At 42.7% G+C, this 22336-nt stretch overlaps 1 protein-coding gene across 1 annotated transcript; it reads left to right on the plus strand.

The window, feature by feature from the left end:
* The first annotated feature begins 847 nt into the window (after window positions 1–847).
* On the plus strand, window positions 848–22118 carry Dgat2l6 (diacylglycerol O-acyltransferase 2-like 6). The gene is made up of 7 exons (NM_001114084.1): window positions 848–1017; window positions 16013–16123; window positions 16647–16717; window positions 17078–17282; window positions 18626–18800; window positions 20806–21017; window positions 21456–22118. Exons 1-7 carry the CDS (start codon window positions 933–935, stop codon window positions 21608–21610), a joined length of 1014 nt encoding a protein of 337 aa, NP_001107556.1. The 5' UTR covers window positions 848–932; the 3' UTR covers window positions 21611–22118.
* The last annotated feature ends 218 nt before the right edge of the window (window positions 22119–22336 follow it).

The following is a 22336-nucleotide window of genomic DNA, read 5'->3' on the forward strand; positions in this document are numbered from 1 at the left end:
GAAGCATGAGCCATAACCAGAAATAAATAGGTGGTCCATAGCCATAAACTGAATGATGGGAATGATAATAGCAGGAAACACTTCTGTGTTGGCTAGTATATACACCAAGCCTTGTGCTGAGCAAGTGATGCTCATTCACTCATATAATCGTCAAGATAAGCCTGAAGCAGGCACTCTCACTATCCCCATCTTACAGGTGGGTAGACCATAGCATGAGGAGTCACGTGTCAAGGCTTAGATCAAAACTCCTATTGTCCTGCTCTGAAGTCTATGTTCCGACCCACTATACTGCCTTCCAACATTAGTTTTCAAACAGTGGAGGAGAAATGGATTAATTTCAAAGGGAGAATAGTCACTGCAGGGAGGGAAGAGTGTGGTGGAGCTAGAGCTTCGAGCAGTGTTTTTCCTGCTTTGCCATATGGCGTCTGGTACTGATCTAGAAGCCCTGGGAACAGAGGCACAAAGAGGAATTGGAGAAGTCCAGATATGCACGCTGAACATGAACTCTATTGCACTGAAGGAGCTGGAGTGGCCACTGGAGCAGAAGCAAATGTGGCACCTCGTTCTCATTTCTGAAGCAAGTACTATTCAGCTTTGCAGAACTTCTAGGTAAGGTGAACAAAGCCATTCTTTTCTCTTGCACTAATTAGTCAGAGACCACCCGACAGCTAAAGCTACCCACAGCCTCTGCTGACTCATCAAAATTACAGCTGCATGTACAGAAAGGACACATATTAGATAGTCTAATATGCAACCTTATGTGTGTAGGAAGTTGGGGTGGGGCCAGAAAACTGGAGGAAAGGTTCAGTCAGTCCTGACAAAAGCTCAGCAGGTAAGCAGCCCTAATGAGAAGAGATAAGAGCAAGGAGCCTGCCATCGCTCCATCTGAGCGGCTTGGAGCTTCTGGTTGGGCTCCTTGCAACAGTGAAGCAATGGCCGCTTTCTCCTGTCTAGATCTGCAGGAAGGCCTCCGAACACTCTCCATCTTACAGTGGATTCCAGTTTATGTACTTTTAGGTGAGTAAACCCCATGGACCAAGGAACAGATCTAGAAAGAGGTCAGGCAACCCCATGTGAGGGTCCAGCAGCTGCTTGGGTCCCTCCACCCCTCCAGGGGTGGACTGGATGCCTAGGGCCGGAGTGAGGTTCTAGCTGCTCTACTGTAAATATCAGGAGTTCTTTTCTACAAATTATCTGAAAAGAATCATGTTTAAGTATGGGCCAGAGTGGTGGTTCCTTGATAGACTAGTGTTATTAGAAAGATCTAAGGTGATTTCCCTACTATAAGAATGTTATAAAAAATTTTCGGTTAAAATCTGCGGGCTGTATGAGTGATAATAGAATTTTCAGGAAAAGCTAGCTATTGTTCAGAAGACTCAGTGATCAGTGTTGGGATTAACGGGCTCCCAAATGAAGCCAGAAGCCAAGGCTTTCCTGGGAAGCTAACTAGAGAGAAGCAAGCTTAGAAACTGAGTGGGGAGAAATGGTGCCATATTGGGTGATAAGATGTGTAGGACCTAGGTGGTACCAAGTCACAGCTAGGGCAGAGGTTATCAACCCAAGGCTTGTTGACTAAGAATTAGGGGGCAGCTTGGGGACTTTCAGTTTTGGTGGGCAGAAATGTGGCTTTCTTGTCATTCCTCTCTAGTTGTGTTGCAGCTGTTCCTTTGATTATGAATGTAGGTGACAAGCTTTGGATGTTGATGGCAGCACCTGAGGTTTTGTCAGTAGCAGACAGGGCAGAGATTTGCATTTCATTCATTCGAGGAGTTGTTTATTAAAGTCATCTCAAAAACTTGCCTAAGCTGAAGATGACTTCAAAATTCCAGTAGTTATTAGAACTGCTGTTAAAGCTAGCTTCATAAGGAATAGAGTGAGAAACACGTATGCTACTATATCGTATGAGGGATGCAAGGAATGAGATAGCTGCCCTTTAATTTAGAGACCCACTTTTGTATGTTGAGTACTGGATAGATGCCCTTAACGATGTCATTTTTTTTTCCGAGACAGGGTCTCTCTGTATAGCCCTGGCTGTCCTGGAACTCACTCTGTAGACCAGGCTGGCCTCGAACTCAGAAATCCACCTGCCTCTGCCTCCCAAGTGCTGGTATTACAGGCAGCACTTGGGAGGCAGAGGCAGGTGGATCCTGGTGAGATTTTTCTCAGCAGGTTAAAGCTCTTACTGACCAAGCCTGACTTCAATTCCCAGAGCCCATGGCTGAAGGCAATGAGTGAGTCCTTCAGGTTGTCTTCCAAACTCTACACACAGCATATGACACATGTGCCCATTCACACAGCACACATTACATACATACGCAAATAATAATGATGATAGTAGATAAATCTCTTTTTAAAGAAAAGGAAGTAAAACTAGGCAGTCCTGATAGTTCACATCTGTAAACCCATCACTCAGGAGGCCTAGGTAGGAGTGTTGTGAGTTCAAGGCCAGCCTGGGCTACAAAGTGACTATTAAGATCCAGGCCAACCTGATCTATAAGGTGAGACCCTTTCTCAGCAATAAAGGAAAGAAGGAAAGAAAGAAGGGAGGAAGGAAGGGAGGAAGGAAGGGAGGAAGGAAGGGAGGGAGGGAGGGAGGGAGGGAGGGAGGAAGGAAGGAAGGAAGGAAGGAAGGAAGGAAGGAAGGAAGGAAGGAAGGAAGGGAGGGAGGGAGGAAGGAAAGAAGGAAGGAAAGAAGGAAGGAAAGAAGGAAGGAAAGAAGGCAGGCAGGCAGGCAGACACTAGCTGTGACTCAGTGTAAAGCACTGGCTTCAACCCCAGCACCATTAAATGCGGAGGAGAGGCATGTAAGTGGATACTTTCTGGCAGGTCTCCTTGGTGTGGCTTGAACACACGTGCTCATGTTGTTCTGGCTACTCTGGCAGTGATTTTTCTGTACAACAGTTTTACTTTGCTCCCAGAAGATAATTCTCAGGCTTTCCTTTTCTTTATCCATTTTCCCCCCTTTCAATAGACACTGTCTTCCAGCAGGACTATGATAGTCTATCAGGTGACACCTTATGTAAGAGATCGAGAAAGCAGGGACATCCTTCTCCTCCTCCTTTCTAAAGCTCACTGACTCCCAGTGAGCTACCCTGGAAGAGTTGGAGGAGTGGAATGGGAATGCTAGGAACACATGATGGCACCATTGTGTCACCAGTGAAAACACATAAAAATAGAGGGTTTTTTTGGTCTGCTTTGTTAAAGGTTTTTTTATTATGATAAATATAGAGAGAACAAAATTCCTTCTTTTAAGTATCAGTGCCATTGCATTAGACACTTTGAAACACATTGTATTCTATAGTATTCTAAGCCATGTCCAAAATTTTTCATTGTCCTAAACTGAAACTCTGTACCCATCAAACCCTAAATTCCTAAATTTCTCTCTGCTTGCTGCCCAGCTCTGGAAATCACCATTCTAATTTCTGTCCATATGAGTCTTTTCTATTTTAGACTGTTGTGTCATAGTCACTTTTATCACTAGATCATTTATTTATTTCATAAAGTCATGCAAGTGTATTCATTTGGAATCATGTGTCAAAAGTTCCTTCCTTTTAAAAATGAAATATCACTGATATGATTACACGAAAAGCTGTGTACTCATCCATCCGTTAATGAGCACACATCCCTCTTGGCCATTAGGAATAATGCTGTTTTCAGGATGAGTGTTTAACAACCTCTTTGAAACCTTCCTTTTTAATCTTTAGGATATACAAAGAGAGGGATTCTATGGGCTGTGTGACAATCCTATTTTGTACCGTTTTGAAGACCTGCCAACCCAATTTGCACAGTGGCTGCACCATTTTACATTTCTCACAACAGCGCACACGGGTTCAGATTTCTCTACATCAGCACCAATAATCTTAGCCTCTGGGTTTTTTTTTTTTTTTTTTTTACCATTTTAATGAATGTGAAATGAAACCTCATCATGGTTTTGATTTGCATTTTCCTAATGACTAATGACACTGAGCATATCTTTGTGAGTTTCGTGGCCCTCCGTCTTGACTCGTTTTAGACTGATTATCATTCCATTTGAATAACATTCTGTTTCGGTTCTTTAGTGATTATGCTAAGAATTTCAAGAATTCAGGGTCTTACCTGTTACCTAAACATCCAATAGAGTGTAATGGCCACGGAGGTGTCAAATATATTCAGTTCTGTTCATCAAACACATCAAACACAAATTTTGTTATAGAAAGAATGTTCATTACAAGACCTCGAGCTACCTTTGCTGAGACTATAAGAATGAGCTAGTTATAGGCTCTTTGTTATCTACTAGTGAAAACAAACTATTCAACCACTATACACATTTCATCTGCTAGGGCTGGGAAAAGACACAAATCACTATACTGTTTTCTGGGCTGTAGTAAGTGAAAGAGCCATGAGAAAGGAATATTAGAGTGCCAAGTCAAGAAAATCTTACAACAGGTTGAGAAGGCTCGGAAGGGAAGCAGACTAGTATGTCAGGTCATGAGTCCGGAAGTTCATCAGCGTAAAATTACAGTTCACTGTGTATCTTTACCCAAACTTGGGAACCCTATAAGGTTTAGTATCACCATCCCCTTAGCAGGGTCCACAAGAAATGTTCTGCATGGAAAAGTCTCCCACCCTCCTCTTTTTCTCTTTCCTTACTTCTCCTGTCCTGCTCTGAGCTTCTTCAGTGACTCTCTCTGAATGATAGTCAGAATCATAGCCAACATCAACGGCTGCTGGATGTTATGTGGAGGAAACAGGGAAAGTGGGAGCAAAGAGGCAGAAGGATAAGTAGGCTGGAGGTAGTAAGAAGAAAGGATGAAAGGATGAGTTAGGGGGGATGGTAGCTCTGACAGCACTCTGAGAGGCAGATTTCTTTCAGAGGCTTTCTCTCTATGTGTCTTTTCTGGGCTTGCCATCTTTCAGAGCTATGGAAAATAGTTCTGGCCTTTAAGTTCCTATCTCCACCTTCTTCAATCTATTCTGACGCATTCTCCCAAAAGTCTTTTTTCCCCCAGTCTTGGGGATTAAACCCAAGGCCTCACACTGAACTAGATTCCCAGTCCCAGCTTAAAAAAACAAAAACAAAAACAAAAAACCTTATTATATCCCTTTGATGCTCAAAAATAATGGTTTCCTACAGCTAGTTTGATGTTGTACAAGTTCAGTAACCTGGAAATCCTTGACCATTTCTACTCTCTGCCTCTGACCCTGCATCAGCTCATCTCCCTGTACGAAGCTTGTATCTCAAGCAATCTACTCATGGGATGTGAGAGAATACCCCTTCACTTCTGTATAGTTCCTTGACTGGATAACGAATGTTCTTCCTAGACTGTCAATGAACAAACACCCTCTCCTTAGGAAAATTTCTTGGCCCATATCCTCTCTGTGATGCTTTCTAGACTGTACCTCTTCTGAAGGCCTAAGGCACTTTTCAAGAATATACTGGAACCGGGCGTGGTGGTGCACAGCTTTAATCCCAGCACTTGGGAGGCAGAGGCAGGCAGATTTCTGAGTTTGAGGCCAGCCTGGTCTACAAAGTGAGTTCCAGGACAGGCAGAGCTATACAGAGAAACCCTGTCTCGAAAAACAAAAACAAACAAAAAAAAAGCAGCAGCAGAAGAAGAATATACTGGATAGCATCTCCTATATCTTAGAAAACTCACAATGTTCTATTTTGTTGTTGTTGTTGTTGTTGTTGTTGTTGTTTAAGAAGTTGATTTAACTTTCAAACAAGGAGCCAGGAAACCTTTTGCACTATGGCTTTCTGGAGAGCAGTGACATTGAAAAACATGGCATCCAAATGAATACATTTCAAAAGGCTGTGATGCATCTAGGCACAGTAGTTCAAGCCTGTAATCCCAGTTGTTGAGCCATGACTTTTAGTCTAGCCTGGGCTACATTATGAGTTCCAGTCAGGACTGTATAGCAAGACCCTCAAAACAAAGATATTATTATAAAAAGTCAATTATTAAGGTATGTAGTGTTGCACCAGAACCTATTACATTCAGGGACATTACTTTTACCTTTCTACCTAATAAGCTACGTGAGAATGAGAGCTGACTCTTTTGTTTTTCTTAGAAGCTAACTTGACATTAAATATATCTTCTTCCTAGACTTCATCTTCCTCGATAGAAGCCATTAACTCCATGTTTTCCCCTCCTTTAGTCATCCTTTTTGTGTGGGTGCTTGCTTTCCTCTGGTTTTTGTTACTATAAAAAAAAAAATTGGGCATAGTCTTGGGTGTCAGACCAGTTCTGTCACTTGCTTGCCACAAGAACCTGTACGTGAAGACTGCCACTTTCTATGTGACCTCGAGCAAGTCAGGCAAGTCCTGTCCACCATAGAAACAGCACATATTTCCTGACTGATGAGTGTTCTATAGACTAGCAAGATGAGAAAATACTCAACCCATGTTAATTTTTTTCCTTTTTATTATAGAAACTGACATCATTTGGAGCTCCACTGTCCCATCTGCCTTTATTTTCTGTTGCTATAGCAAAATACCACAGTCTGAGCAACTCATGCATAATAGTATTGTGTCTAGGGGACTGGAGATCAGGGTGCCAGCATCAGGAAAGGTCTGTCTTGTGTTATTCTCTGCTGGAAATCAGAAGAGTGAGAGAGTATGCAAGAGAGAGAGGAGCAGGAGAAAGCAACTCATCTTTATCAGGAGCCCACCTCAAAAATAATGTCAATCTAGCTGAAAGGTCCAATCTCTTAAGACCTTTGCATCAATCTAGTTTACAATACATGAACTTTCCAGCATAACTTCAGGTCACAGTACCGCCTCTTACTATGTCAGCCTTGCCATTTGATCCATAGAGGCATGGCAAGTGCTTCAAACATGGACAACAAAGACCCTGATTTCATTGCAACTTCAAGAAGAATGATAATGTGGTCTTAGAAAACTGAGCCTAGTTGATACATCCCTGAAGGCCCAGACAAGAGATCCTACACTATGGCCTTGCATTCTTGTATCTAATTAACTGCATTGGGCTGAAAAATCTCAGTTTCCATGGTATCTTTTCCTCCTTTTTTGTTCTTTTCTTTGTGTGTGTGTGTGTGTGTGTGTGTGTGTGTGTGTGTGTGTGTGTGTGTGTGTGTGTTTTAATTTGAGATAGGAGCTCATTTTAAAACATAGCTTCCCAAGTGCTGGGATGACAGACATGTATCATCCTACTTGATTTCCATGGCAGCTTCAAATTGGTTGGAGAAGTCATAGGCTTGTTCAGCTTTCCAGTCCTACACATAAGACTCGTGGAACCCCTTTACCCACCTCCCTGCCTACAGTTTCTCCTGTTCCCACAGGCACCTGAAATGAATGGGACCCTTACCATACCTCTGCTTGATCCATTTTCCTGACTTATGCCCTTTAGCATCAGGGCTCATCTCTGCAGCTGTCTTCCCAGAACCAACTTATTCTACAGCTCCATCACACACTTCAGCAGATTATGCTGTTACTCAAAGACCTTAGACATTGCTGTTTCCAGAACCTTTCTTGAGCTCTTCCTGGCTCTGTTCCTCTACCCACTGGAGTTCAGCTTGGGAGGTTATCTTCCACGTAAGGCTGAGAGGTTCTGGAAGGAAGGAACTTTGCTTTCCTGTGTATATTGATATGAGTTAGCACAGAGAAGTACTTAAAATAGTTCTTGTCACATAGAAAGTGTCAGACACTTGCTAGAGACCCAACAAATGCAATCTCTTTTTTTTCCAAGTCTTGGCATGAAGATTTGTATCTTCTTTGAGCCTTTAGTTCTTCATCTGTAAAGTGAGGATAATAAGTTATTAACTTATTATTATAATAAGACAATGGGTTATTACCTCCCAAGGCAGTGAGAAGATGAAATGAGATAATGCCCAGCGGAAGTCAAACAGCACTGTTTCATAACCACTGTTCAGCACACACCATCCCAGATCGTTCTTATTTCCACTTCCAGATTTAGTCCCTTTACCTTTCTCTTCCTATCCCCAATAATCTCCTCCTGGCTTTTAGCACAGAGATTTTCTAAGAGGTAGGCTCGGACAATGCTTGTTCAATTATTTTATTCACTTCCACTCTGACAAGTAGTACTTCTCATTGATTTAGTTCCAATAAATAATCAAAAGAAGTATAGCCACTTCGTTTGGAAAAATCTAACTACATTCTTGAATTTCTGAACGTACTGAACCAACTGCCAGCACTCAGACTTTGGCCATTGCCCTGAAGCATAATGTTTTCTCCTAAAAGAGTTTCGGCTCACACTGTGACCAGCTGGTCCCTATAGCCTGACGTACACAAGAAGCCCACAAAAGACATGTCTTTGTTGAGAATGAGGTCAGCAGTGTTTTCTCATCCTGTTAACTTTCACCTGCCACTCGGAGACTTTGGAAATCCACTTGATACTGTGCAGCTCTATGTAGCAACAGCTTATCATGAGCGGTCGCCCACACTTGGCAATATGCTAAGGACTGTCTAATGGGGAGAGAGCCAGGCAGATGTGGTACCAATTACACAAGGGAACATGATAAAACAGTAATAAACAGGGACACAAGGATTGTGTTGCAAGTGTGTAGAGAAAGAAATGTCTAATTCTTCCTGGGGAAATACCAAAGATAGCATCAAGGAAATCTCTTTTAAGATAAGCCTTAAAGGATGAAGGATTTGGGTAGGCAGAAAGGTGGGGAAAAGGTAATCCAAATAAAAGAACAGAATGGCTGAGTGCATCTGAATGTGCTGAGGTGGTCCAGCCACTGTTTCCTCGATGTCCAGCTTCTTGTTTGTTCCATAGCCGCTGTGTATAAAATCTCTGATACTTAACATAATGCTTTTCTTAAATGAACAATTTCTGTAGTTTAAATGCTTTGTTTGAACTGAGATCTTTATAACACTATCACAAAGTCATTTTTAGTCTTTATATGTTCAAAAAAAAAAAAGCCACTCCATCCATACACCACCACCTCAAATCATCCGGTGTCCCTGCAAGTCAGGGAGGTGGACTACACTTTGAGCAACATTGACAAATAGCATAGGAAGTTGTGCGGATGGATGCTATGAGACATAGGAAGTTATGCAGATGGATGCTATGAGACAAAGCTAGGCAATACATGGGTCTACTCAGGTCAGAGCTGGGCAACTTTGTAGAGACTTGATTTGCTCAACAATGGAAAAGTATTGATGGCGTTTGGAAAAGGAAATGTGCATTTCAGAAATGTCGAGGAGAAGCTTCAGAAATGACTGGAAGGGAGACTTGTCAAAGGTGCCCTCAAATTATTGAATATAAGACATTTATCCTGAGATCTGAAACGTGATGAAGAGCTAGCTAGGCACACAGCTGAGGAAACAGCGTGCCAGGCAAAGAAGGCAGCATGCACAAAGGTCATGAGCTCAATATCAGAATAAACTGAAGGGCCTAAAACATAGCACAATAAATAAGCCGGGGACGAGATCAAAAGAGTCCTCTAGACCAAACTTAGGAGGCTGAGCTTCCTTCATAATGGACACTATCCTAACACGTATGTAAACTCTGCCTCTGCCTCTGCTGCAGGCTCTGCCTCCCCAGTGCTTTAATTATAGGCATACACCACCATGCCCAGGTCATTTATTCTCGTAATTTTCTATATTCATAGCGAAGTGAGAGCCAATAAGTGTTCAGAAAGCCACAGGCATGCCTTTTTGATGCATGTTCCTGTTATGTGCTACACAGAGACAAAACCAGGTTTAGATACACTGTACTGGCTGCACCTAGATCCCAGTGAAAGTAGGGAGTTGGTTTCAAAGATAGTGATATTCACTTAGAGAGATAATGCTGGCTCTGACCAGGTTGTAGCCTGAAAGTGCAGAGTATAATCATTTGAATGATATTAGAACCAGTAGAAATCAGTTCTACTAATTCGAGGGAAGTCATAATTCTGATTTAGGGATTGTCGACAGTTGTATTATAGTCTCAAAAATACCTAAAAATAAAAAAAAATTTAAAGTAAAACAATGGAGCTCGGGAGAGAGTTCTGTGGATAAAGCACTTGCTGCACAGGCATGTGAATTGAAGTTTGGATCCCCAGGATCCAAATAAAAGCCAGGCAAGTGTGTCAACTGCCTGTAATCCCAGCACTGGGGAAGCAGAGACAGGAGATTCTGGACTACACTGGCAAGTTAGACTAGACATCACTGGATTCAGAGAGAAATCCTATAACCTATCAAGAAAAACAACTAACATCAACCTTGGTCCTTTATATGCACCCAGCTACATGTGCAACCCACACATACTTGCACCTGCACATATGTATACACATGCATGCATAACACAGAGAGTGAGAGAAAGAGCAGGGAGACAGAGAGAAACATTTACCTTTCCACACACTAGAAATAGACAGAAACATTGTCAATCTAAAGAAAAAGAATATGTAGAGAACATTCCTCAGTTAACTTTACTATACTTGATGAAGAAAGACAGAACACCGACTCCAAGACTGAGAAAAGCATCTTCAGTACTTAACACACTAAAAATTCTAGCTAGTGTGACGAGATCCTAAAAGGTTTGCAGATAGGATGATTGCCCAGAGAAAATCCTGATGTATTGCCTATTCATGCACTTGTATATTTTTGTTTGTTTTTTTTAGGCACTCAGCAGACTAAAAACATGATGATTTCTAGGTCAAGGCCAGTCTAGACTGACTACACAATGAGGTCCTATCTAGAGGGACAGACAGACAGACAGACCAACGACAGACAAAGACAGAGAGAAGGGGACGGGGAGGGAGGGAAAAAAGAAGAAATGAGGGGTCAAAATAAGAAGCAACTAAAAATAGACAATTAAAATTCAACACCATTTAAAAAAATTCAACACCATTAAATACTTTTTCAAGTCAAATACTTATAAGTCCAACAAATTATGTTGATAAACACCTACCTAAAGAAAACAATAAAGAACTGAAATAAGAAGGGACCTAAGTTTATTTTTGAAAGGGACTGGAAACAGAAGCAGCCAGGTCCACTGATGACCAAGAAGGAGTAACAGGAATGGGCCATAGAGAAGAGAAATGAAAATAGCAACAGAAGCGAAAGTTCAGCTCTTGAAGATAAAAATGAAATTAACAAATGGTTAGGCAATGAACCAATAATAAAAGAGAATATTAAAAGGAATTTAAAAATGAAAAGGAGACTTTAAAACTACCACCAGAGAAAGAGAGAGGATCTCAAGAGACCTCTATGAAAAGTCTTAATACAAACAACAAATTGTATAACCTAAATGAAGTGGGTAAATCTCTAGACATCTATAACCTAGCAAGTATGAATCATAGAAGAACAGAAATACAAACATACCAACCCACAAATGTACATATACTAATAAAGAGTGGAGGTTTATCAGTAATCAAAAACTTCTCAGTAAATTCAAGCCCAGAACCACAGGGCAATGTCAATGTCACTGAATTCTAACAAACACTCAAGAGTTAATCTCAGCATGTCTTTTTATTTTTTCTTTTTGGTTTTTTGAGACAGGGTTTCTCTATGTATCCCTGGCTGTCCTGGAACTCACTCTGAACGCTGCTACTTGCAGAGGTTCACTGCTCCTGCATCCCAAGTGCTGGGACTAAAGGTGTGCACCACAACCACCGGCTTAACATTTCTTAAACGTTGCCCAAAAAGCTAAAAGAGGAAAAGCTGCCCAGCTCATTTACAAGGTCGGCATCACTCTGATAGCAGACTCAGGCAAGACTACTACAAGAAAAGTAGAAGGATATCCCTGGTGAGCATGGAAGCAACCAAAGCTAAGAGCACATCAAAAATACTTACCATGATCAAGTAAAATGTATTCCTTGGATGTGGATTGGTGCAACTTCAACATGTTAGAATCAGTAAATGCTAGTCAAATTAAAACAAAGAAGAATAAAAATCACATGATTGTCTCAATAACTACAGAAACCAGACATTGACATGTCTAGTCATTCATTCAAGGTAAATTTTCTCACCCAATTGGATGTAGAAGAAACGTATCTCAGCATCACGAAGGCCACATATAAAAAGCCCACAGCTACAATCATACGCAATGGAAAATGAGACAATTCTTTTCTAGATTTTATCCTTTCTATTCAATGGAGTACTAGAATTCTTAGCTAGGGCAACTTAGAAAGAAAAAGAAATTTAAGAAAAAAATTAAACTGAAAAAAGAGTGGAATTGTCTGCTGATAAATGACATGATCTTATCTAGAGAACACTCTATGGTTTCCAACAAAACACGGTTGGAAATAAGAGATAATTGAAGCCTTCCAGGAGGTGGGTATACTATTTAGTAGCCCAGAGCCTGCTTCCCTATCTCCCTAATACCAAAGAGATTGTTAACCAGAAGCCAGGTGTGGACCCATCGCACTGACTGGGTTGGCCACCTAGCACTCCTACATCCTCTATGACTTACCGGTACCTGGACTCTATGCGGGATATCTGAGTGTTGCGGGACAGCTGCTGCTGTCTCACGCCATTGTTGCATGATAGCAATTGCTGTATGTACATGACTTTCTTCCTGTGAAGGCTGTGCAAACCAGGGTCTATGGATCTTGACTTGGCTGAGGTGAGGCTGCCAAAATGTTCATATCAAAGGAAATGTGCTTGATACCCAACACAGTTCAACCAAGTGGGAAGACTGGAAAAGGTTACCTCTATCTGTTCTGCACAGATTTTGTTTGTGTTATGTGTTGGAATGGGCTGAAAGGCAGCTGTAAATCACATATTTAAATGTAGGACGGGTGCTCCATCTCTTAGCAGGAGATGAACTATCTATCATTAGAAGATTTAGACTATCAGCCTGGGGATAAAGCTCAGTAGCAGCGTTCTTGTATAGCATATGTGAGGCCCTAGCCTCAATCCCTAGTAGGAATGAGAGGAACAAAATTCAGAGTTTTAGAAAAGTGCACGCACGCACACATGCACGCGTTCTCTCTCTCTCTCTCACACACACACACACAAACACACACACACACACACAAATAATAAAAATGTTAGGTCCTAAGGCAAAAATAACTCACTGTGTTTAAAGTGGATAACACAGAAATGCACACACACATGCAAATAAATATGATTTTTTTTAAAAAGTACTGTAAAAGGAATGTACAAATGCAAAAGAATGTCTGGCAAGTTACACTTCAGTAATGTAATTCAATTCCACTAGCACACAAAAGAGAGGATACACAGGAGGCAAATAAATGAGCAGACAGAAAGCTAGTGATGAGCTTTACCATCATAGCCTACTAGGATGAGCGACCACAGCACATCCACTTTTACACTATGAAATAAACACCTTGTTAATAGTAAAGTACTGTCTGGAAGGAATACTTTAAAAACCATCTGTAAACAAAGTACTTGTACGTAAAATGTTTTAGAATGCCCAGAAGTCCATAGCAAGAAAATATACAAACCAATTGAAAGAGAGCAAGAGTGGAGCAAACTGTCGAATTCCTCCAATCTTGTGCTTGGGAGATGGAGCAGGGAGATAAGAAGTTTGGAGTCGGCCAGGCGTGGTTGTGCACGCAGAGACAGGCAAATTTCTGAGTTCGAGGCCAGCCTGGTCTACAGAGTGAGTTCCAGGACAGCCAGGGATACACAGAGAAACCCTGTCTTGAAAACAACAACTACAACAAAAAGTTTGGAGTCATCCTTGGATGCATTACCCAGTTTGAGGGCAGTCTGGGCTTCATGAGACCCCGTGTCAAGAACAATGAAGAAAGAAAGGAAAATGGACAAAAGATTGAAACAGACAATTCATTCAAGAAAACACACAGAGACTAAGTATGGTGGTAGTTGCCTATGATTATGCCTACCCGAGAGGCTGAGGTGGAAGGATTACCTAGACTGCAGGCCAAGTTCTATGGCAGCCTGAGTAACTTAACAGAAACTGCCTTGAAAATAAAAATAACAGATAAATAGATAAATAACAAGGAACTTGGATGTAGCTCAGTGAGAGGATGCTTGCCTAGCATTTCCAAGACCCTAGATTCAATTCCACTAGCACACAAAAGAGAGGATACACAGGAGGCAAATAAATGAGCAAACAGAAAGCTAGTGATGAGCTTTACCATCATAGCCTACTAGGATGAGCGACCACAGCACATCCACTTCAGTGGCTTGGCCACCCTGTGTGTGAACTAAATCACGAGAGTGCATATGTAAGACTCTTTCTTGATAATCTTCTCCAAAATGCCTCTCACTGGAACACAAAAGATCTTGGGGCCATGTGCTAGTGTCAATGGGAGTGTCACACACATGAGCTGTTTGCTCACTCTCTCACTTTCACTGTCTTGCTCTCCCTCTTGAGATAGTCCCATGTATCCTATCCAGGCTGATCTCAACTTCATGATGTATCCAAAGATGTCCTTAAACTCCTGATCCTCCTGCTTCTACCTCCCAGTTGCTAAGGTCACTGGTATGCACCGTGACACTAGCTCTGCTACTTCTTTAAATCCCAAATTTGTGGTCAGAAGATAGTGGCAGCATACAGGCATGGTCTGCTAGAGTCTACAAGACTGGAGACTGGACAAAGCTAAAGAATAGCTATCAGAAGAGGTTATTTCTAGCTTAAACATCAGTGAAAGATAGGGAAGTTCACAAAGTGGCAGAGGACTTTAGAGTCTGTATCAGAGGAATTGGCACAGTCTGGGGAGCTTGCCACCCCCTGTGAAGAGAAACATCTACAGTAAGCTACTGTGGGAGTCAGACAGGCATAGAAAATCTGCACTGCATGGATAGTTCAAAAAGCTGGAGAAAGGCTGTGCCCAGGGCCTCAGTAGCAATGGCTGAAGGAAACACCAAAAAACAAAACAAAACAAAACAAAACAAAAAACCAAAAAATACCTTTCCTCTTCATACTGGGTGCTCAGCACTGGACTGAGTAGCCAGCCCCAAGATGCCATCCCAAATTCACCCCTTCTGTGTTGGTGCCTCTGTTTGTTTGTTTGTCTGTTTGTTTGTTTAGAGAAAGTTTTTAGAGAAAGCTACTGTGTAGCTCCAGTTGTATTTGAACTCTCTTTGTAGACCAGTCTGGCCTCAAACTCACAGACATCTGCCTTATTCCACCTCCCAAGCGCTGGGATTAAAAGCATGAGCCATGAAGCCTAACTTGTGTTGATGTCTTAACAACATAAGGGCCTCTGTGAGGTGCACTCTGGAGGTACCCAGAGCAAGTGTCCTAAGACTATATACTGATTTAAAGTGGAACCCATTACTGAGGATGTAGCTCAGTAGTAGAGCACTGGTCTGTCATAAACAAGTCCTGGATATCGTCTTTGGAGAAATAAACAAGTAGAATAAATCCCCACTCTGTAAGACATAACATGTTTGCATTTTGTACTCTGCCATGTCTATTTGCTAAAAGAGTCACACTTCGCCCATCCTGAACATTTTAAAACCCTTTTAAGGGGACAAAATAAAACAAAGTGAAGCAGTTTCTAATATACATTTTCTTCTCAACATCAAACAGCCTGGATACTGCAAGTGGGCCTCTACCCTCGGAATGTATGGGGTTATCCTCTCAACAAAGCAAGGAAAACCAACTGTTTATAAGGAATTTCTGGACTGCCAGAGTGAGGGTAATCAGCCATCAGGCCAATGCGCTTTTTCCTCTTGCCACGCAGTCCTGCCTTTCGACCCCAGCTGAAGGCCCACTCTGAGAAAGTTGTGCTTCTGCAGCCTCCTTGACCAAGATCTCTTCACGCTGGGCAGTGGTGGCACATGCCTTTAATCCCAGCACTTGGGAAGCAGGGGCAGGTGGATTTCTGAGTTCGAGGCCAGCCTGGTCTACAGAGTGAATTTCAGGGCTACACAGAGAAACCCTGTCTTGGAAAACAAAACAAAACAAAACAAAACAAAACAAAACAAAACAAAAAAAAAAAAAAACCCTCGGACTTCAGGAAGACCCAGAGCCAGAGCAAGAGATAGGCAACTGCTGAGGGAAGAAGGTCTCCAGATCAGTCGTGCCTGCTCCCTTAGTGTAGAGGCAGAAGTGAAGTGAGATTATGAGAAGTGAATCAAGCCTCGAAAGTAACTGGAGGGCTTATATGGGTTGTGTCTTCTCAGGAACTCTTTCCATCTTGGGCATGCCCTATCTCCTGCTGTTCACTACCTTATGGCCCTTGTCTGTGCTCTTCTTAGTCTGGATTGCCTATGATTGGAACACCCACATTCAAGGTAAGAGATGGGAGCCGAATCAAGGTTCCATCTGTGCTAAGGGTGGAGTCATGGGAAGACAGAGAGGGAGGTGGATAAAGATATGAGGAAAAGACTGGCTGCCCATGAAGCTTTAAGACTGAGCTCTGGGGCTGGAGAGATGGCTCAGCTGTTAAGAGTATTGACTCCTCTTCCAGAGGTCCTGAGTTTAAATTCCAGCAACCACATGGTAGCTCACAACCATCTGTAATGGGGTCTGATGCCCTCTTCTGGTGTGCTGAAGAGAGCAATGGTGGTGTACTCGTATGCATAAAATAAATAATAATTTGTTTAAAAAAGTCTGAGCTCTGTGAGCAGATACCTCAACTTGTCTCCCTCTCACCTTGCTTGTTTTCTATTTGGGAGATGGACTCGGAACATCTGAAATGTCAGAAGGAGGATGCTTCTATAGTTTGAGAAGCATCAGCCAACTTCTTTACCTCTGGGAAGGGTAGAGGGACTTGTGATGGCCACCACGCCCTTCTCCTTTTTTCTCTGTGCACAGATGGTAGGCGTTCAGCTTGGGTACGAAACTGGACCCTGTGGAAGTATTTCCAAAGCTACTTTCCAGTAAAGGTAACTAACTTTCCTCGGAATGCCCATCTTGCTTCTTGGATGCCTTTGCTCCTTAGTGCTTGACTTCCCACTTCCTACTGAGATCCATGTTTCAAGGGCTCTACTGGCCAGCAGTGAAGGCCTAGCCATGTAATGTAGAACAGAAAACCCAAATAGATGTGCAAATGGGGAGACAGATAAGTAATACCTTTTCCACAGTGGCAAATCCAGTCCAACATCTCTTACCACCGTGATCCCTGGGTATCTCTGTGACAATAACATCCTAATGAGCAAGGACATGGAGACTGTCAGCTGGGCTCTGAGTTTTCACATCTTTTCTTTCTTCTGCCTGATCAGTCTTCCTCAATCTTCCTCTAACAGCTGGTGAAGACCCATGACCTTTCTCCCAAACACAACTACATCATTCTCAGCCACCCCCATGGCATTCTCAGTTATGGTGCCTTCATCAACTTTGCTACTGAGTCCACTGGCTTTTCCAGGGTTTTCCCTTCTATAACTCCCTTTTTAGCAACCTTGGAAGGGATCTTCTGGATCCCATTTGTGCGAGACTATCTGATGTCCTTGGGTAAGTACAATAAATCATCCTGTTCTGAATTTGAGCTCAAGATGCACACCCCAATAATCCCTGACAGTCATTCTGTGATAGAAGGCTTGACTTATTTTTTTCTAAAGAGTTCATTTAGTATCAGGAGTATGTGCCCAAGTATCAAATTCTGCGCAACGTATGAGAAGCAGTTAGTTGGGCAGCAAGGGACTTCACAGGCATTCATGAGTTTCCAGGATCCCTTAAAAAGGGTAATCAGAAGACTAAGTGTAGAAATGGAAAGCAGATATTAAAATCCACATATTAAACATGAATGCAGAGGAAATCATGCCAGAGTCTTCTCTGGGATGCTAATTGGCTTCTTTCCGGTGTGTGTGTGTGTGTGTGTGTGTGTGTGAGAGAGAGAGAGAGAGAGAGAGAGAGAGAGAGAGAGAGAGCTCTCATTTCAAGGCATCTTAAAAACATTGTAAAGTCTCTCATACCATACAACCTTGGTCTATGTCCTGCATCTCCGGGGAATCCCTTCATCCTTGTTTAAGATGCCAAATGATAAAGGAGAGTCATCCATCAGAATTCAGAGCAATTTCCTAGTGCCAGGCTCCAAACTAGGGCATTGGGACAGATTTCCTTCTCCCTGGATGAATATTCGTCTTTCTGGACATCTGAAAACAACTGAAGAAAGACTAAAAGGTAAGATGAATTTATCTTGAGAGAAATCTCAGAGGATGTTTCAGCTCTCCTCTTAGGTTGGTATGACCATGGAGCAAGGGTTGCTTTTGATGGCTAGACATTGGATGAAAATTCTACCACCCCAGTAGAGAATGGAAGATAATGTTAAGGCAAAAAAAAAAATAAAAAAATAAAAGGGATTCCAAGGAGATGAATGTCTCTTTCACTTATTTGACTTAGTCTGCCTGCTCACCCAAAATTCTAGTCAATGGATCCTTTTGGCAACTTGATCTTAGAGAGGAAGCACGCTAGCAGTGGCTAGCATGATCAGCCCCAGAGGAGACACCTTTGAAGGGTTTCCAGAGTGCTCAGCCTGGACAGAGAGAAAGGTAGCTCTACAGTCTGAGGATAGAAATAGAAAGGGCCAACTTAGAGCCTGTTCATCTGGAGGACAGGGGACTGAATGGAAGCAGACAGAGAAAATCAGTATAGCCCTGACTGTAGACCCCTGAAACCCTACCACAGCGGGCAAGCAGGTGCCACTAAGAATTCCTCTTCAGGTTAGGGTTCACCCAAGACACAAAGCGAAAGGCAGAATGTAGTAACTGCCTCCACCATGAAGATCCTGAAGGAACTCTTCTCTTAAACTCAGGCCAAGTTCATCTTATCTACCACTTGACACTTTGGTTTCACAGGTATTTGTCCAGTGAGTAAGTTGTCTCTGACGCACAAGCTGACCCAGAAAGACTCAGGCAATGCTGTGATCATTGTGCCGGGTGGAGCTTCTGAATCGCTCTTGAGCCGCCCAGGAGTCTCCATGATCTACCTCAAAAAACGCCAAGGTTTTGTGAAGCTAGCACTGAAGACAGGGTGGGTCCCTAGTTTCAGGGACTCTCTTGTCAGGGTGCCTTGGGCCCTCTGTAGCTCTAGCCACAATGGCACCTTCGCTGGGAAACCTACTAGAATACCCCCTCTTTACTCTGGTTAATCCCTTTTATCTTTCACATTATGCCTGGGGGGGGGTGGACCTCTAGACATTTTGGTGGGTACTTTTAGATCTTGAAGCTAAGGAAAGAAGAGCAGAAGGAGGTCCATTAGTCTGGAACTCTGGGCAAGAGTGACTTTGTTTTGTATTTACTCACTCACTGGGAGTCCCTGAGAACCCCCAAGGGGGATGAAGGCACTGGTTGGGTGCTCATGGAATAGGTGCTCAGAGAATGCCCCTAGAGAGTGTTTTTAGCAGCTGTCAAATACCTAGTGTGTGTCAGGCTTAGCACAGGACAGTGGAATTCAGGAATAAATGATACCTGGTGCTTGTGGGATCACAATCGAAGATAGGTGACAAATCCATGCACATATCATAATAAAATATATGGAGAATCTAGCTGGTCACCACCTTAACCACCATCCTCATGATCTAAATATCCAGCATCTCTCTACTGGATCGTTACAATACTTGGAAATTTACTTCTGTCCCTGCTTCCCTCATCTCCAAGATTCTATTCCCAGTTGTAACTAGAATGATCCTGGTGCCCATGAGTCAAGTTGTATCATGTCTCAAAATGTTCCAGTGACTCCCATGCCACACAGAGCAAAAGATCTTGAAGAACCTGGTCTTCGCCACCTCCCTGACTTCACTCCTCACTAATTTCCCCAGCCTTCTCACTCACTGCTAGTAAACACCATGATGTTTTCTCATCCTTTGTATTTGCTGATACATCCACATGGTCCAAATCAGTGCTGGGACATAAAAAGAACCCAATGCAAATTTGTTGGGTAAATGAAGTGTGATAAAGGAGAAATATGCAAAATGCTTGGGAGCACCAATGTATGGAAAGACTTTGCTTTCATCAGAGAGTGACATCTGAACTGTGCTAAAGTTAAAATATGAGTAGGAGTTGCCAATCAGACTAAAATGGGAAAAAGAGCCAGGCCTTGTGGACATGCCTGTAATACCCCCTACTCTAGAGTCTGAAGAAGGAAGACTACAAGTTCAAAACCAGCCTGGACAAATTGGCAAGATCCTGTCTCCAGCTAAAAATGTTTAAAGGTCTGGGTATCATCTTAGTGATAAAGAGCTTAACTGGCATGTGCAAGGCTCTGGGTTGAATCCCCAGCACCTCAAAAAAAACCAATACAGTAAACAAACAAAAGTGAAAACTCAGGCATTCAATGAGGGATATGATATATGCAGCACCAGACCAGACCAGACCCTAGGAATTCAAAGAGAACTGTCAGGATTTTCACTATTGATTGGCCAGACAGGTAAGATGACTATAAGACAGGGCATGGAGGTGGGAAAGCAGGACAGGGGGAAGAACTAGCTGAGGGACAACAAACCTACAGTGGGGAATCTGGGTGATCAAAGATTTCAACAGAAATAGATTAGATTAGAACAGAATACTGAAAGGCAAAATGGAATTTGCTGCATAAAGAGGGAGGAGTCAGAGGGAATAGAATATACAGGCAGGGACGAGAGAGGACTTGGCACACTTAGTATGGTTAAGTAGTGGGGAAGCTGGCCACATGGGGAGGGCTAAGACACTGAGCTCATGATAAGCAGTGAGGGCTACAGCAAGGAGCTCTGGGAGGACTTTAGAGAAAGATGTGGCAAGTATGCATGCCCAGTTTGGGGAGATCACATGAGATGCTGAATGAAGGTGCTAGGTCTCCTTGGCTAGCTTCCTTCTTCCTATTATGGGCAGCAGCCACACTGACGTTCTATTGGAGAACATGAAGCTGGGGAGGTCAGGGTGCTTGAAATCTTGTTGTATTGTTGGGGAGGGGCTGGGGAAATTTCCCACCACAGAGAGAGTGTTCCTGGGGGAGATTTTACCTTAATGAAGAGCTTATATTACTGTCCTTGTCTTTGCAGAGCATATCTTGTCCCTTCTTATTCCTTTGGTGAGAATGAGACTTACAACCAAGAGACCTTTGCTGAAGGCACATGGCTAAGGTTCTTCCAAAAAAACATCCAGAAAATTGGCAAAAGAATTCTAGGCATAAATTTATGTACTATTCATGGCAGAGGCCTCACTAGGGGATCCTGGGGCTTTTTGCCTTTCAACCATCCTATTACCACTGTTGGTGAGCTTTCTACTTTTTCTAGGCCACTCAAGTTCTTGATCTCCTATCCCAAGTCATCAATCCCCAGGCAATCTGGTTCGTAACCAGGGTGCACTAATGGAATTGTGACAGGTGTGGCTGAAAGCAGGATGGGAAGGACAACCAAACAGATAATACTTGGGGCCATTCATGGGTGGGACAGAGCTCACCAGATGTCATAGGAGCATCATTATTTAAATACATTCATTCAGCTCTTCCCTGTGCTTGTTTTTATTCTTTGGAGCATTGGTGAGACTTAAGCAAGCATAGAACGAGAGCTTGGACATAACTGGAGCGAGAGGAAAAGAATGAAGGGAGGGGAATGGCCACAAATATTGTTGGAATGCACCCTCCTACTAAGGTGTGGGTAGAGTTGTTGGGAGAGGGACTCTGACACTTGTCTCTGCTCCTTCTCTGTAGTTGGAGAACCCTTGCCAGTCCCCAAGATCCCTGATCCCGACAAGGAGACCGTGGAAAAGTACCTTGAACTTTACATCAGTGCCCTACGCAAGCTGTTTGACCAACACAAAGCTGAATATGGCCTCTCCAAGACCCACGAGCTGAAAATTTTATGAGTCAAAATCTCTGTAACTGAAGCTCAAATACACAAGGGATCCAGGTGAAGCTACATGGAAGGAAGAATTTGGGGAGAGACAGATTTGAAAGGTGTGAAGATATACCAACCAAGCCGGAAATGCTTGGCAATACCGAATTGACAATCCAGCAACTGAATCCCCGCCCAAGTAGCCAAGACAGATTTGAGTAATAAAGGGGAGGCCTTTACTGGGGAGGGGGTATCTCTGTCACATGTCATTGTTTAATGACAATAAGCCAAGTCATTCTGATCAGATTCCCAATAAAAGTAATGAGAAGACAAAGTATTCTGTGTTCTTTTCCCACAAACCTTAGTGGCATCTTTAGTATTTAGGTTTAGGCTTAGCAGCGTTACTTAGAACAAGGCTGTTTTGAAAAGTTCAAGCCAGGCCCTTCCTTTATGACTTAAGGACTAGGTAAACTGGGGGTCCTGAACTGTAGCTTTCTAATTCAAACAGGCAAAACTCCATCAGTTCAGATGACAGTGCTGTCACATTGTTTCACCCACAAAAATAAAACTCTGGAATAAACCTCTGTGCAACTCCTTCCTAGTTACCTCCCAGTTCTGCTAATGTGCACACAATTTATTTCCTTCCTTCAGCCTTCCTTTATGCTTCTCCATATAAAGGGTGAGGGGATGGAAGGACAGCTGCTTCACAATGGAGCAGAAATCCAGCAACTGACCCAGAAACTCAGAGAGCAGCTGC

The sequence above is a fragment of the Mus musculus genome, chromosome X (genome assembly GCF_000001635.26).
Source record: "Mus musculus strain C57BL/6J chromosome X, GRCm38.p6 C57BL/6J".
In the NCBI taxonomy this organism is placed as follows: Eukaryota; Metazoa; Chordata; class Mammalia; order Rodentia; family Muridae; genus Mus; species Mus musculus.

Excerpts from the sequence above, each read along its gene's own strand:
- Dgat2l6 (NM_001114084.1), top strand. The coding sequence starts at position 933 with ATGGCCGCTTTCTCCTGTCTAGATCTGCAGGAAGGCCTCCGAACACTC. Across the intron at positions 16,124-16,646 it reads TTGGAACACCCACATTCAAG|ATGGTAGGCGTTCAGCTTGG; the intron begins GTAAGAGATGGG and ends CTCTGTGCACAG. Across the intron at positions 18,801-20,805 it reads AAGCTAGCACTGAAGACAGG|AGCATATCTTGTCCCTTCTT; the intron begins GTGGGTCCCTAG and ends TTGTCTTTGCAG.